At 40.0% G+C, this 17,873-nt stretch overlaps 2 protein-coding genes across 8 annotated transcripts in view; one reads left to right on the top strand and one right to left on the bottom strand.

The window, feature by feature from the left end:
* Positions 1–3,750: 3,750 nt before the first annotated feature.
* On the bottom strand, positions 3,751–16,458 carry LOC139580898 (lysosomal acid lipase/cholesteryl ester hydrolase-like). The gene is made up of 11 exons (XM_071410036.1): positions 16,424–16,458; positions 15,395–15,520; positions 13,729–13,846; positions 12,190–12,301; positions 7,532–7,730; positions 6,829–6,938; positions 6,354–6,490; positions 6,015–6,161; positions 5,806–5,877; positions 5,117–5,185; positions 3,751–4,800 (listed from the first exon to the last, which is right to left on the bottom strand). The coding sequence occupies exons 3-11, from the start codon at positions 13,837–13,839 to the stop codon at positions 4,561–4,563; spliced, it is 1,197 nt and encodes a 398-aa protein (XP_071266137.1). The 5' UTR covers positions 13,840–13,846; positions 15,395–15,520; positions 16,424–16,458; the 3' UTR covers positions 3,751–4,560.
* LOC139580899 (renalase-like) overlaps positions 15,726–17,873 on the top strand; it is a 51,707-nt gene continuing 49,559 nt past the window's right edge. For all 7 annotated transcript variants that reach the window (XR_011676115.1, XM_071410038.1, XM_071410042.1 and 4 more), the window contains exon 1: positions 15,726–15,954. Coding sequence is in view for 3 of the 7 variants with exons in the window: in XM_071410038.1 (XP_071266139.1) it covers positions 15,884–15,954 (71 nt within the window). In the remaining 4 variants the exon portion in view is untranslated. The remainder of the gene's footprint in view (positions 15,955–17,873) is intronic.

The raw sequence follows: 17,873 nt of genomic DNA, 5'->3' as shown, positions 1-17,873 counted from the left end.
CCTGTTGAGGACAGAGGGCGCTGTTTTCACTTTGGGGGAAAATCGTGCCCAATTTAAATGGCCTCGTACTCAATTCTTGCTCGTACAATATGCATATTATTATTACTATTGGATAGAAAACACTCTCTAGTTTCTAAAACCGTTTGAATTATATCTGTGAGTAAAACACAACTCCTTTTGCAGCAAACTTCCTGACAGGAAGTGGAAAATCTGAAATCGATGCACTGTTCTAGGGCCTGCCTATTAAAGTCCTTGATATTTATTAGTTTAGATGCACTTCATACGTCTTCCACTAGATGTCGACAGGCAGTGAGAGAAGAAATGGAGTGTGTAACTTGATCTGGTGTCGAATAATAGCTCTCGGCATGACGTGTCACCAGTTTCCTGTTTTCTGGAGAGCGCGTGAAGGGACCTGGATTTGCCTTCTGATAAGCTGTCGTTATGGACGACTAATATCTCCGGCTTTGATTTTATTTGATACATGTGACAATAACATCGTAAAGTATGTTTTTTCAATATATTTTAATCAGATTATTGAAATTCTTTCGGGAGTTTTGCCGTGTTCCGTTCTCTGAGTTTGTTGACGATGGAGAGATTCGCTTGGCAAGTGTGCTTGCTAAATCGAGAGGGAAAAATGCCGTTCTAAAACCAAACAACGATTGTTCTGGACAAAGGACCCCTTGTACAACATTCTGATGGAAGATTAGCAAAAGTAGGACCCATTTTATGATGTTATTTCATATATCTGTCTGTAACGGTGTTCCTCCTCCTCTTCATACGAAGAGGAGGAGTAGGGATTGAACCAAGGCGCAGCGGGTTGTGAATACATAATTATCTTTATTCACAAGACGAAACTAAATACACGAAGAACACTTGATAATATTACAAAACAACGTAGACAGACCTGAACGACGAACTTACATGAAACACGAAGAACTCACGAACAGGAAAATGACTACACAAAATGACAAACGCACGAAACAGTCCCGTATGGTGTAACATAGACACAGACACAGGAGACAACCACCCACAACAAACAATGTGAAACAACCTACCTTAATATGACTCTCAATCAGAGGAAACGCCAAACACCTGCCTCTAATTGAGAGCCATATTAGGTCACCCTTTAAACCAACATAGAAACAGAAAACATAGACTGCCCACCCAAACTCACGTCCTGACCAACTAACACATACAAAACTAACAGAAAACAGGTCAGGAACGTGACACTGTCGTACATGTGAACTAGTAGTTTGCGGCCAGGTTTTGGGCACGCTCTCGCCATAACGTAAACTGCATATCGTAATGAAGTTATTTTTAGAATTCTAACACGGCGATTACATTAAGAACTAGTGTATCTATCATTTCCTATACAACATGTATTTTTTAGTTATGTTTATGAATAGTTATTTGGTCAGAATATCTGTGTCAGAAAAAGTGTCAGAAAAATATCCGGACGTTGTGGGAAAAAGATGCTACGTTAGCACAATGTATAACCACTGATTTCAGCTCTAAATATGCACATTTTCGAACAAAACATAAGTGTATGTATAACCTGATGTTATGGGACTGTCATCTGATGAAGCTTATCAAGGTTAGTCAAAAATTATATATCTTTTGCTGGTTTATTCGCTATCGCTAACGTGCCTATTGCTATCGCTAACGTGCCTTGATGAATGAATGCGGTAGTGTGGTAGGCTATTGTAGTAAGCTAATATAATGCTATATTGTGTTTTCGCTGTAAAACACTTAAAAAATCTGAAATATTGGCTGGATTCACAAGATGTTTGTCTTTAATTTGCTGTACACCATCGATTTTTCAGAAATGCTTTATGATGAGTATTTAGGTATTTGACGTTGGTGTCTGTAATTACTCTGGCTGCTTCGGTCCTATTTGTGACGGTAGCTGTGATGGTAGCTGCAATGTAAAACTGATTTATACCTCAAATATGCACATTTCTCGAACAAAACATAGATTTATTGTATAACATGTTATAAGACTGTCATCTGATGAAGTTGTTTCTTGGTTAGTTTGGTTGGTTCTTGGTTAGTTAGGTTGGCTTTGTGCATGCTACCTGTGCTGTGAAAAATGTCTGTCCTTTTTTGTATTTGGTGGTGAGCTAACATAAATATATGTGGTGTTTTCGCTGTAAAACATTTTAAAAATCGGACATGTTGACTGGATTCACAAGATGTGTGTCTTTCATTTGCTTTATTGGACTTGTTAATGTGTGAAAAGCTTTAAGGGGGTTTTGAGGACGAGGGGGAACTTTTCACCATGGCAACATCACCATGTTTTCAGTAGTCTTTTGTCTGACAAAGTCATTTTTATACAGTCTGTAGTTCGTAATGGACACCTTCGCCTCAGCTGTCTATCAACCATTCGTTAAAGTTAATACCAGTACAAGTGGCCATGTAATTGTTTTCAATCGTCTCATGGTTGATCCTATTTGAATTATTCATTTAAATTTACACTGAGTACAAAACATTACACCAATATTGAGTTTCACCTCCTTTTGCCCTCAGAATTAGTTGGGACATGGACTACAACAGGGTTCCCCAACTTCTATTTATGTTCCGGCCCCCTGACCATCCGCTCAAGAAATAAATCGTCCCGCAGCTGACTAGATGATCCCTGGACTACAAGGTATCGAAAGGGTTCCACAGGGATGCTGGCCCATGTTGACTCCAATGCTTCCCACAGTTGTGTCAAGTTGGCTGGATGTCCTTTGGGTGGTGGACTATTCTTGATACACAAGGGAAACGGTTGTGATTGAAAAACCCAGAAGCGTTTCAGTTCTTGACACACTCAAACCGGTGGGTCTGGCTGCTACTACCATACCCCATTCAAAGGGTATTGCTTTATCTTGGCCAGGTCGCAGTTGTAAATGAGAACTTGTTCTCAACTTGCCTACCTGGTTAAATAAAGGTGAAATAAATAAAAAAGGCACTTCGATATTTTGTCTTGCCCATTCACCCTCTGAATGGCACACATGCACAAATGGATTTAACCGGTGACATCAATAAGAGATCATAACTTTCACCTGGATTCACCTGGTCAGTCTGTCACGGAAAGAGAAGGTGTTCTTAATGTTTTGTTCACTCAGTGTATACTATTATTTTTCTTAATAGTATGCTTCTCTAAATATTTGTCACGTTCTGACCATAGTTCTTGTGTGTTTTGCTTGTTTTAGTGTTGGTCAGGACGTGAGCTGGGTGGGCATTCTATGTTGTGTGTCTAGTTTGTCTGTTTCTATGTTTGGCCTAATATGGTTCTCAATCAGAGGCAGATGTTTTGTGTTGTCTCTGATTGGGAATCATATATAGGTGGCTTGTTTTGTGTTGGGGTTTGTGGGTGGTTGTTTCCTGTCTGTGTTTTCTCTGCACCAGCTACGACTGTATCGGTTTGCCACATTTGTTATTTTGGTTATTTGTAAGTGTTCACAGTATTCGTCTTGTTTATTAAATATGTTGAACACGAGCTACGCTGCGTCTTGGTCCGATCCCTGCTACACCTCCTCTTCGGACGAAGAGGAGGAAGGCTGCCGTTACAATATTTGTGAGTTGAGTGTTTGTATTGTTTCTGGTTTTGATATTGTCCTTTTGTACAGTACATACGAGTAAGTGAATTAAAACATTGTTACAGATTAAAGCCTTTGACAATGTTTAAATAAATAAAATATATGAGTAGATACTCAGTAGACAAGCACTTTCAATAAATGTTGTCAAGTAATTGAATCGTACAACTGATTTTCTAATGGAGATTTAATGAGCAGTTTTCTCAATTAGTTACAAGGAGGCATAAATAAGTGTTACAACATAAGTATTAAATTAATGAACAAACAAGTCAGTCATTCTTTGGTCAGCACCCTTCCTAATTAATTCTCAAGATCACCTAAAATCCAATAAAAATACATTGAGGAAGTAGCTAATAAAAAGACAGTCAATAGCACAGGAAAGAGAAAAATTAGTGGTAAACAAACAAAACAGTTATTTTGTTTGACTAAAAAGGCACAGCAAAATAAACCAACACAAGTACAAGTCCTGAAGAGAGAGGTACTGGGTGTTGAACTGGGCCCTGGACGGTAAATATGATAATGCACCAATGACTGAGATTTGGTCATCCAAACCTACAAGCAGGATTTCAACAGGATCTAAATGTCTGATAGTGTACTTGTGTTTTTACAAACCCGGGAAATTCTCAAAACACAGATTAAAATCCATTCAAGTGTTGTGGAAGAGAGGACGGTAGTAAAGTAAGACAAAAATAATACAAGATGATTCCTCACACATAACCCTAAACTCACAGCTTGTGTACCGCACTACCCCAATTTAGAGGTGAATGATTATTGCTCATGGTTTAGTCAAACACACACAAGCATGCTAATACTCTCTCTTACACACGCTTATAGTCACAAACACACATACAGTGCACAAACCCTCGCACCCAGGCACTATATGACTCCCAATATATGTCAGATACAGTATTAAAATCTCTTCAGCAATTGTGATGAGAGTTGAGGCTAAAATTATCCATATATCTCCCTGCCTATCCACTGTTTACACCAAGTCCTGCTGGCTCATCAGTTTGATTATCTCACTGTACATCTCCTGAGGGGCGTCCAGGCCCCAGATGAAGTCCAGGTGTTCCCAGTCCTTGATGTGGCGGTGGTACACCAGGTTGGAGACCTGGGTGAGCAGCACGGCAACGTCCTTAGGGTCAGCAAGGGTGTCGTTACCTCCGGACCACAGGGCCGTAGGCACCTTCATGTCCTGGATGTTGTACAATGGAGGGGTCGACTGGAGGAGGGACAAGAATGGACTAGATGTCAGCTAAAGGACTGGTCATAACTTCAATATTTTGTCTTGCCCATTCACCCACTGAATGACACACATACACAATCCATGTCTCAATTGTCTCAAGGCTTAAATCCTTGTTTAACCTGTCTCCTCCCCTTCATCTACACTGGTTGAAGTGGATTTAACAGGTGACATCAAAAAAGGGATCATCGCTTTCACCTGGATTTACCTGTCTGTCATGGAAAGAGCAGGTGTTCTTAATATTTTGTATACTCAGTGTATGTTGGTAGACTAATGAGCTCTGAGCTGGCCTTACCTGGTTATAGTGAGCCATGTTCCCTTCTCTCCCATAGTCATACGCCATCAGCTTTCCAACATGCACCGCCTGTAAAAAGAATACACATAAAAAAGACTTGTCTCAAGATAGCTGAACAGATGGTGGTACTGTATGTATAGGTAATATGTCCAACAATATGTCAACTTCAGTAAAGTTAAAGTTGTCTTTGGTAAATCTGGTATTGGCCTTTACTCAAGGATAGGGCAACAAATAGGTGTGTTTGAGTCCGTGTGGAATGTCTGTGCCTCTCCTATTCACACAGTGGAATGTCGATGATAGTTGACTTGGGTGTGAGACTGAGGTATAAACAGGGTGAAATAATTATTCATGACACAGAATAAGCTGAAAAATAATTGATCAACGTCTTTGAGATCAACTATTTCTGTCCTGAGTAACTCTACTTGCTCTGTTGCTTGTGAAACCAAAATGTCAGTATCGGTTTGACAACTGTGGTTTGACAAGTGCAAACTCATTCTCAATTCAGACTGTGTTGAACACACCCCAGCCTCACAGGATATAGGTAACATTGTAGGTCTGATATCTACACTATAGGCCTAGATGACAGTTTTAACAAACATGGGGTTGGGATGGGATGTATACTGTAGTTTTGAAGAAGTGGAATCATATTGGAGGATGTTTTGAGAAGCTCCTCTCAGGTATGTTCTTACCTGAGACCAATGATTCATGTTCTGCACTGAGGTGCCTGCTGGGCAGTGGGAGATGTACACAGGTGTGCGAGTCTGGACAAAAAGAGAAATGAACATCTTCACCAAACTCATACAGTACCTATATAATTGGCTTGAGGTTGAAGTCCACAATAGTAATCATGTAAAATCATTTTCCAAAAGCAATCAAATGTGAGCGCTGTGAAACGCACCATGTTGAGGTTCAGCTCATCAAAGCCACAGAGGACAAAAAAGATGTTTCCACACAGCTCACTCTGAGGCTCCTCAGTGCAGAATTCGGTGGCAAACCACTTGATGAGAGAAGTCTGAGGCATGAAGTCCTTCTTCCCAAATAGATCCTAGGATATGGAAACCAAACAATGGATTAGCATTAGTATTGAAATATTTTCAAAGAATTTTGACAGATCGATCAAGAAAAAAAAACTGATGCCAAAGTTGGGTAGAAAAAGGAAACTACAGGTTAGACTTATTGTATGAATGAATTGTGGCATAATGCAGGTAAAGTTAGAAAAATAACCTTTGCTACTAACCCAAATGAGGAATTCGGGTAAGAGGGAGAGCTTGGTTATGGGGCTGGTAGTAAAAGACACGGTGGCCACTGGTGCCAGGCCGAAGAACATCTTGATTTTGCTTGCCAGCTCAGGCATTGAAGAGAATGCAATAAAAGCTACAGGGACAGAGACATACAGTCAGATATGTCATGGTTTAAAAACAGGGGCGCAACTTTGGTTTAAGAAGTGGGGGGGGACATTATCCGACTGGATTAAAAATAATAAACACTCCAAACAGCCTACCCGACCGCTCGGAGGCATCCGCATAGTCCTAAAGGACACCGGTGCCTCGTTCTGTATCACATTCCAATGATAAAACCGTCCCCAGTGAAAGTTGCGCCCCTGTTTATAACTGTAAACCATAGTGTACTTAACAGTGTGAAACTACAGATTTAAAAAAATATACTGCTTCATACTGTAATATGACACATTTAACTAAATCAAGCCGTCTCACCAATAGTGGTTCCCTGAGAGTGGCCTACATAGTAGATAGTCTCCTGGCCTGTGGTCTTCAGGATGTGGTTGACCACTGCTGGCAGGTCCTTCTTTGCCATCTCATCATAACTGAAGAATAAGAACAGAAGAAACTCAGTGAATGCCATAATAAGACTATTTAAATAAACATTTCAAATAATATATTGTTTTTTTTTCTACAACCTCTTGTGATTCTATTGGTAAGCACAGGGGATATACACTGAGTGTACAAAACATTAGGAATGGATGGGGTATTTGTGCCATTCAGAGGGTGAATGGGCAAGACAAAATATGTCAGTGCCTTTGAACATTTGGTTTGGTAGTAGGTGCCAGGCGCACCGGTAAGAGTGTGTCAAGAACTGCAATGATGCTGGGTTTTTCACACGCAACAGTTTCCCGTATGTATCAAGAATGGTCCACCACCTAAAGGACATCCAGCCAACTTGACACAACTGTGGGAAGCAATGAAGTCAACATGTGCCAGCATCCATGTGGAACGCTTTCGACACCTTATATAGTTCATGCCCCGACAAATTGAGGCTGTTCTGAGGGAAAAAGGGCATGTAACTCAAGGTGTTCCTAATGTTTTGTACACTCAGTGCAGATCCAGGTTAGGCGCATAGCCATGGGGTGAATAGCTGAGCGAGCAAGGATCAGTATAAGTGGAATAAATCTCTAGCTACCTGAACTGCCAGAACTCGTTGTGGTCAGGGCTGAGTGTGACGTGTCTCCTGGACCAGGTGCTTCCCCTGCTGTTGCCGATCCAGACGTCGTAGCCAGCATCGGCTAACAGGTAAGCCAGGCTGGTGTTGGGCAGGTTGGTCACCCAGTTACTCCCTGCAGCTAGGAGACCGTGCTGGAGGAACACTACAGGCTTGGGATCTAAGAAGATGAGAAAAAGACGACATTACACATAATGCTATAGGATGAATACTGTAACAAGGTATGGAAGAAATACTAAGTGAGGAGCACCTTATTCCAAGCAAGGATCACAAAGCCCATGTGGTAATGCAGTATTTCTCCAATCTTCTCAAACATGGTTGAAGTATCCATTCACATTCCAACATGACCAAAACTATATAAACTGAAAGTGTATGGTTACAAGTTACAAAAATGGTTAGTTACAAAAAAGTATGTTCTATTCATAATTCAAGTGTTGTGTTGACTGTAACCACCAGAGGGGGTGTCTGTCTAAGCTGTATCTCAGCTGCAGAGCAGCCGTTCTTGTGGCTCTGCACCGTTTCTTTTTTGGGAGCTTTATCGCTGCGATCTGTCAGAAACAGGATGTGAGCGGGTCCTTTCGGTAGCACAAACAGACCTTTAGATGATAGGATTGTTTGACTTCATACCAGCTATTCCTCCCTCCCTGCCCCTAGGTTGTCTCAAATGGCACCCTATATATAGTGCAATACTTTGGGTTCTGGTCCAGGTCAGGAATAGGGTGGCATTTGAGATGGACCTCTAGTCTACCCTGTTGCCTAGACTGCCTTGTACCTGTACTAGGCATTTCAACCACAATGCAGCTGTGTGCAAGAAATCTACACTATCTCTCCTAGATTGAACAAAGATTTCCAGCAATAGCTATTCTAGCGAGCACGATTTCATATCAAAATCCCATTTGGGGGCTGAAATAATTCCAGCTCTGCCGTGTTCCTTTGAGATCCAGACGCTCTCCCGTGTGACCAGGGGAAGTGGGACAACAGGAAATTAGATGTTCTCCAGCCTATCAGAGAGCTCCGCTGCCTATCTTACTGGATGTGCGGCTGCTGCCACATACTACTGAGCAGGGAGTATGAGGCATCAAGAGATACAAACGGCATGACGGCTCTTTACTTATTTAGAGGATATCAGAATGTATTATTGAGATTGTTAATTCCCCAGACTACGATGTGATATGCCAGGGCTGAGGTATTGGGCGTATCTTTAAAGTGGAACCCCTACCTAGTTGATGAAGCATTTCTAATGACAAATCACTGTCAATATTAATACTAAACTGAATGTACATTTGAAATTGTTGGAGAGGGTCAAATTAAGTACACAGCATTCATTTACTAATTCATGTTTTGGGAAGTAATGCAATGGAGAAAGCAATGGCAAAAAAACAAGAACGGGGCCAAAGCCAGTGTTTAATACTCGAAGGCACTTACATTCACCTACAGCGAGATCTGTATCGAGAACATGAGTTATTGTTCAGAATAATATGAGACCCTGTGTTCAGGAAAAAGCATTGTCTATTGCCTCTGAATTTGTTTTACACAAGTGGGTTCCCACGATGAGATTAGTGTGAGGTTTAGCACTCACTTTGCTCATTAATGAAATATAGGTGCCACAAAGGAAAGAGAAACTGAATACTGATTTGTAGGAACTGGAGAGGGACAGTGGCTGTGTCTGACAGAAGCTGTGCATCTCAGTATTTAGACTAAACTTGTAAGAAAACAACTTCCTCTTTACAAGAAATCTAAAACTTTGAACACCATAATGCATTCCTAAACATACTCAAATCAAATCATGTAACAAACAGTTTGCTCCTTATTACTGCCACTATTACTGTTCCCATCACATATTGAAAATAAGCTGTAATTACAATACATTGTAACAAGAGCTTAATAAATGAGACGCTGGTTGAACATTAGCCAAGCCACATTTGAAACAGCTCAAACTAGGGACGGATTACGAGAAATGCCAAACAAATAAACTCTACAGAAATTAAATTCAATCATAGACTGGGTTCAAAATGATTAAAGCATAGAGGTGACCTATTAGCAGATGGACAGCCTCACTGGATGCATGTGATATTATAGCTCGTGATAACACGAAAAGCCAGGAGTAGGCTGGGCGGTGCAATCGCAAAATATAGAAATGGATTCCTCCTCCCCCGCTCTCCTCAAGGTGACTAATGCTAAAAACCACTTCCCTTTTGGATTCTGATTCAGTACTAATGTTTGACAATGTGAGAAATATCAGCACTTCAGATGTTAGACAAGGTCTGTCTGTGTGTGTTGGTCTTAGATATGTGGATCTGATTACAGGGCAGAGAAGTAAGGGATAAACAAACACAAAAAAAAAATGAAATATATATATAGTACCAGTCAAACGTTTGGACACACCTACTCATCCCAGGGTTTTTCTTTATTTTTACTATTTTTTACATTGTAGAGCAGTAATGAAGACATCAAAACTATGAAATAACACATATGGAATCAAAAAAGTATTAAACAAATCAAAATCTATTTATATTTGGAATTCTTCATTCTTGGCATTCTCTCAACCAGCTTCATGAGGTAGTCACCTGGGATCCATTTCAATTAACAGACAGGTGTGCCTTGTTAAAAGTTAATTTGTGGAATGTCTTTCCTTCTTAATGCGTTTGAGCCAATCAGTTGTGTTGTGACAAGGTAGGGGTGGTATACAGAAGATGTGGTAAAAGACCAAGTCCATATTATGGCACGAAGAGCTCAAATAAGCAAAGACAAACAACAGTCCATCATTACTTTAAGACATGAAGGTCAGTCAATCCGGAAAATGTTAAGAACTTTGAAAATTTCTTCAAGTGCAGTTGCAAAAACCATCAAGCGCTCTAACGAAACTGGCTCTCATGAGGACCGCCACAGGAAAGGAAGACCCAGAGTTACCTCTGCTGCAGAGGATAAGTTCATTAGAGTTACCAGCCTCAGAAATTGCAGCCCAAATAAATGCTTCACAGAGTACAAGTAACAGACACATCTCAACATCAACTGTTCAGAGGAGACTGTGTGAATCAGGCCTTCATGGTCGAATTGCTGTAAAGAAACCACTACTAAAGGACACCAATAAGAAGAAGAGACTTGCTTGGGCCAAGAAACACGAGCAATGGACATTAAACCAGTGAAAAACTGTCCTTTGGTCTGATGAGTCCAAATTTGAGATCTTTGGTTCCAACCGCTGAGTCTTTGTGAGACGCAGAGTAGGTGAACGGATGATCTCCCCATGTGTGGTTCCTACCGTGAAGCATGGAGGAGGAGGTATGATAGTGTGGGGGTCCTTTGCTGGTGACACTGTCAGTGATTTATTTAGAATTCAAGGCACACTTAACCAGCATGGCTACCACATAATTCGACAGCGATACGCCATCCCATCTGGTTTGCGCTTAGTGAGACTATCATTTGTTTTTCAACAGGACAATGACCCAACACACATCCAGGCTGTGTAAGTGCTATTTGACCAAGAAGGAGAGTGATAGAGTGCTGCATCAGATGACCTGGCCTCCACAATCACCCGACCTCAACCCAATTGAGATGGTTTGGTTTGAGTTGGACCGCAGAGTGAAGGAAAAGCAGCCAACAAGTGCTCAGCATACATGGAAACTCCTTCAAGACTGTTGGAAAATAATTCCAGGTGAAGCTGGTTGGGAGAATTCCAAGAGTGTGCAAAGCTGTCATCAAGGCAAAGGGTTGATACTTTGAAGAATCTAAAATCTAAAATATATTTTGATTTGTTTAACACTTTTTTGGTTCCTACATGATTCCATATGTGTTATTTCACCGTTTTGATGTCTTCACTATTATTCTACAATGTATAAAATAGTAAAAATAAAGAAAAACGCTTGAATGAGTAGGTGTGTATAAACTTTCTACTGTATGTATATCTATATTTTAAATCAATTATTAGATTATCTTTAAGAGAAAATTAAGCTGGATTTTCGGTCACAATTAAAGTTGGTCATTACATTTTTATTTCAATTAAAAGCATAATGTTGCAGCCCTCAATTGCTGCTCAACAACATAATTGTCGGCTCCCAATAATAATCTGCTATGAGTTCTAACTGGTGATTGTGGACGTGCGCCGCATACAGCAAGCTGCTCCGCTTGCCCTATTCCCATTCTTCCTCCTTAACAAACCTTCAAATCTATCAGCTAACTTGAAAAATAAATAATAATTGAAGGCCAAAATTGTGGAGGGAAAGCACTAATCATGTTTTGCAACCCAATAATCACCCTTAGAATACTTCCAGAAACACTATTATTTCTTTTTTCAAATAGAGAAATTCTACAATAGAAATTGGCCCACCCTATTCATCATAGGAATGTGACATGCACAGCAGTAAGCTCATTTATTTCTCCTTTCAATATGGAAGGGAAACCAGGTACTGGTATTTGTTTGTGCTGTTTCTTGCTGAGTAAAAGGCTAATTTATGAACTAAATGTTAATAATTTTGTTAACACATTTTTGTGTAACAATAGTAGCCGTTCATTCAATTGGATGAGTGAAGGGGAGTGGGGGGCACGAGATGTTCCCCCATGATGAAAGGGGGGCATGAGTGAAAAGCTTGGGAAGCACTGCATTAAAACCCTTTGATGCACACCTTTACTGTTCTTCAGGCCATGTGGGATCCTGTTGACACTGAGGATGTAGAGGTCTTCTGTGACGACGTCATGCTCCTCTGCTGGGTAGCCCCAACGCCTGATGATCTCACTCTGTGGAAGAGAAAGAAGACAAACAAACTGTCAAATATATTTTGAATTCTGACATAATGGGGATCTCTGGTAACACTTTATTTTACAGCCCCATTATCACTGGTATTCAAATTACAGTAAAATTAAAAGCAGACAATTCTTCCCCTGTTGCATTCCCTCTCACCGCCCCCTCCCAGATATTATCTATATATACGCTAATCTGGAACTTCAAAGAAAGTGTTTGAGGCTGTTGGTTCCAGCCGGGCCTGCCATGAGATCTAGCCATGCATAATTAAAACACACCACCATTCCCCTCCCTCCCTCTAGGCTGCCAGTCTGCACATTCTACTGACTCTGGGCCACTTAAGGATAAACCTGCTGGTTCGACACACCGAGGTCGTCTCAGGGGTGGAGGGGAGGATTGGTGTTCTGCTCTGACTCATTTGGGTTTCTGGTTTTACACAGGGAAATGGCTGAGTATGAAAAATAATGTAATGTCACGTGACGTCAGTATGGAGAGAGATATTGAGAGGGCCTGTGCTTGCAGGCCAACAATGGGAAATATGTTTTCTCATGTGAGAACTATTCGTACTGGGAATTGTATTAGGCTTATATCATTGATAGTGTGTAGTTTCCAATGACAAATACTGTATACTAACTATAGACACACTAGAATTAGGATTAATGTCATTTTGTTACTATGCGGTGCCTATAAAAGATACGAGGTTAACCACTGACATGTACCAGGCCCAAATCCACAAATGTTGATTTTATCATTGGCATACTTCAGAATAAACATACATTATATATTTTCTGACAAAGTGTGGTGAAAGAATTTGATTGACTGCCATGTCAAATATTTCAACTACTGCATGCCTGTGTGTGGGCTCCTGGAACACAAATTATACTGATATCACTAAGCACACAAAATAACCGTTTAATTGAACACTCACTTATCCCAACTTACAGGGACTCTATGTTTAGTTAGGTCAGATCTCAGACTTAATGTTTAAGTCCTATAATATGGGTGTGATATTGTCCTATCCAGTGATACATATATGCTGAAGTTTAATACATGACAGAGGGATTTCCTTTCGAGTGACCTTGCCCAAGCCTCAGTATCACATGTTATGACTATCCTTGAAATGACTCATGGGATATATGGGGGACAAAGTGAAGAATGTGGGCAAAGCAGAACTCCCCCCATGTGAGGTAACCACCATGACTATTATTTGCTCATGTTGGCCCAGAAGATTGCCTAGTTCTATGAATAGTTAATGAGCTCTGTGACCTATGAAGTCCAGTAGTGTGTTCAGTTATCTATGGTTGGTATTAAAAAAGTTTGAAGTCTGTCTGGAAAAACTGTGTGGATAAATACAATTTCTCAGTATTTGTCCACTTTGTTTCTGAGAATACAGTTTGTCTGTTATTGATTTTAGCCAACTCACAATATTCATGTTGACCTCTGGGTCCAGTCCTTTTATGTCTTTCAGCAAGGATCTCTGACACTGGACCGCCCCAGTGGTCAGGAAGGCCATTAAAAGTATTAACCACACCATCTTCAGTCTGAAAAACATAATACATGTGTTATAAACCTTTAGAAGTCTCTCCGACCACATTATGGCAGAACCTATTCAGCATCGCACAGAGGCGTCATGCCCATTTTTTACATTTTTTAAAAATGTTTAATTTACAATTACTACTAGCAATTTTATGAAGTTGGCTTTAGCTAGCCCTGATAGGTTCCCGATGTCCCAACATAACTAGCTCCCAGGAAGCCATTTCAGGCTATCAATTAAGTTAGAGAAGCTAGCTTGTCTATCTATCTTACCTGGTATGCCTTCTGGCAAAGTTGGTAGACTTTAGGAAAGCAAGCAATAACTAAATGTACTGAATAAGACATTCCTTTCAGTCTTTTACCCAGATTTTAGCAGAGATGCAAAAAAGAAACACCAGTCAGGAGGATACTGACAGCTCAAGATGTATGCTTAGATATGCAGAAAAGTAGACACATTTTAACATAGAATTAAGCATAATGATTATGGCTCTAGATTGCAGGTGTTTGACAAATGCTAAATTCTCCAACTTCCGGATAGGGGGCCTAGCCCCCCTCCGGACCACCTCCAGCCATCCTCACTTTCTTTATGCCCCTTCAGATTTTTGGGGTACAAGACAACCCTGGCAGCAGACACCTACTTAAATATGAGCATCAATCAGAGACTTTATACATTAAATGTATGTTTCATTGCAATCTTAATCTCTCATTGACAGACTAATTACACAAGATATATAGTTATTGGTTAACCAAAATGATTGCAATCCAAATGTTGCTGTCTCCACTACTAATGTTCGAATAAAATAAAAAACTAGTCGGCTGCTATATCTTCTCTTTACCATGAGATCTGGCCTGATACTGTGTTCACTGAACAGTTCAAAGTTAGTCATTTGTTTTTGTAATATATCAAAAGATGTTTGCATTGTCTCAAGAATAAGCACTAGATGATAAATTCTACAAATATTGCTTGAGTGGCTCCAGACTTAGAATAGACATTGAACTATTGATGGAGTCTCATAACCGATTAGTTAGAGAAAAATAAACTGAGTATGAAGCCTTCGCAGTCAAAAGAGCAAAACATTAATTTTAATTAATTAATTAATTCAGATAACTGTGGGAGTAAATTAGATATAACACCAAGATTTCCATGAGGAAGTGAAAGTAACAACAACCTCTAGCCTTTACAAAAGCTCTGACCCAATTAATACATTATTAATTCATCATTTATTTTACCCCTGATCTTTTGTTTTCCTGCACATTATTCATAAACTATGCTTGCCTTCAAAACTATGCCATATGTGGACTGACTATCTAATTAGACCAGTATGCGTTAAAATAGGAGTAGGTTATGCTTCAGTAGGCTGTTGTTGACATTTACATTAAACAAGGTGGTCTGTACTCACTGACACTTAACCTGTACATGTCTAAACTATTGCATCACAGGGCAGGCCTATATGTGATATATGGAAAATGTAGACTATACATTTGTATCAGTGGCGAATATATCCCCATAAATGTATTTTACGATAGCTACAATGTGTCCATGTGCAAACACTTACCCGGACAACTTCTGCTGTGTAGAATAACAATACTCTGTTCTTGGTTGGCCAAATGAAGAAGTAGTCACAGGAGCTGCAGCGTGATAAAACGTCAGAGGCTCCCTACTGCTTTTTTAGCTGATTGGGCTTGTAACAAACATTGGGAAAGATTAATTGCCGATTTAACCTTTCCACCCTGCTCTAGCCTAATCAATCAGTCCTGTAGATGTGGCAATGACAATACTGTCGACAGTGCTATTTTGTAATAGAAACTAAGTCGTATGTTATTTGACTGGAATAAACTGTTTCTTCCATGCATCCAAGGGAACATTTTGGTCGGCCAACAGCCATTCATGTTTAGCCTACTATGTGAAATCTGGCGTTACCAAACACGCTCAACGAAATTTAAAAAGTAAATTATTTGTGTATTGCCAGCAACAGTTGTTTATAGTTCAAGTTTAACTCAATGTCACGAGTTCTTATAGTTGGTGCAGGGTTGACAGGCAGTTTATGCGCTTGTCTTCTGCGAAGAGAAATGCCAAACAAAGTTATTGTTTTCTGGGACAAATCGCGAGGAGCAGGTAAATTTGTCAGTTGCCGCCAAAGTTGTTACATTGTATCTAAGTCAAATGTATACGAAGCGTAGCCTACTTGCTACTTGAGACGAGACTTTCACATAATTATAATTGACCAAATTAATTTATATCGTTACAATGTCGGCTGCGTGCTTATTATTCCACAGATAACAGTAAAAAAGTGAGGGTCAAATTGTGACGTGGGATTTTTTTTTTACCATACATTTCAACCCTTCCTGCTCCGATCAGTGACATCTCAGTACTTCTTAAGAAGGATAAATCCCAAAATATTAATGATGACATTTGACCCTAATTCATAGGCTATGTCTGCTGCTGTTGACCTCCCTGTGACTTCCATAAACCCACATGCAGATGTTTTGTTTGAATGTTTATAAGAACACATTCTTATTTTCAATGACGGCCTAGGAACGGTGGGTTAACTGCCTCGTTCAGGGGCAGAACGACAGATTTGTACCTTGTCAGCTCGGGGGATTCAATCTTGCAACCTTACAGATAACAAGTCCAACGTTCTATCCACCTGATTACATTGTACTCCACGAGGAGCCTGTCTGTTACGCGAATGCAGTAAGCCAAGGTAAATTGCTAGCTAGCATTAAACTTATCTTATAAAAAACAATCAATCAATCAATCATAATCACTAGTTAACTACACATGGTTGATTATATTACTTGTTTATCTAGCGTGTCCCGTGTCCTGCGTTGCATGTAATCGATGCGGTGCGTATCGTTGCTCCAATGTGTACCTATGCCTTTCTTAAAATCAATACACAGAAATATATATTTTTAAACCTGCATATTTAGCTAAAATAAATCCAGGTTAGCAGGCAATATTAACCAGGTGAAATTGTGTAACTTCTCTTGCGTTCATGGCACGCAGAGTCAGTGTATATGCAACAGTTTGGGCCGCCTAATTTGCCAGAATTTTACGTAATTATGACATAAAATTGAAGGTTGTGCAATGTAACAGGAATATTTAGACTTATGGATTTAGATAAAATACGGAACGGTTCCGTATTTCACTGAAAGAATAAACGTCTTGTTTTCGAGATGATAAGTTTCCGGATTCGACCATATTAATGACCTAAGGCTCGTATTTCTGTGTGTTATGTTATAACTAAGTCTATGATTTGATAGAGCAGTCTGACTGAGCGATGGTAGGCAGCAGCAGGCTCGTAAGCATTAATTCAAACAGCACTTTCGTGCGTTTGCCAGCAGCTGTTTATGACTTCAAGCCTGTCAACTCCCGAGATTAGGCTGGTGTAACCAATGTGAAGGTCAACAGGTCGTAGACCCTGTTGCAACCCTGTTCCTAGAGTACTGCAGGATTTTGTTCCAACTAGGCACCACACCTGACCAACTGAGTTAATTGATCAGTTCAGTGATTGCCTAAATTCAACACACCTGGTCTTCCAGGTTCAGTTGGTTAAATAATAAACTTAAAGTGCCTGTGGCACTCCATGATCAGGGTTGCCTACCCCTGTCGTCGTCGTAGAAGAAGACAGGTAGGTTTATACAAGCCCCACTGCAAACCAAGTACTAGCATGGAAAAATCAGGGGTAGATGCTTTTTTTCCCCCAGGGAGATACTTCGTTCAAACTTTAAAACGTGCAGACCAGTCTGGATTAAGTTGCTTGTATACAACTTTTTTATACTTTTTAAACTATACATTTTTTTCTTTCTTTTTGTCCTTCATCCACTTTTATGGGATTTCTTCTACATTCTGAATGTCCCATTGACATCATCACTTCCAACATTCCATTCACTTAAATGCAACAATGCAATTTATGACAAATCAGCTACTTTGACCACTTTCCCAACAAGTTAGAAAATGTTGGAGCATATGACATCTTCTACTTATCTGCTATTTAAATCTGAAATTGAAACAAAGATATCTGCTACTAACCT

This window comes from Salvelinus alpinus, chromosome 7, assembly GCF_045679555.1.
Source record: "Salvelinus alpinus chromosome 7, SLU_Salpinus.1, whole genome shotgun sequence".
Classification (NCBI taxonomy): Eukaryota; Metazoa; Chordata; class Actinopteri; order Salmoniformes; family Salmonidae; genus Salvelinus; species Salvelinus alpinus.
This window is presented reverse-complemented; position numbering and strand designations above follow the sequence as displayed.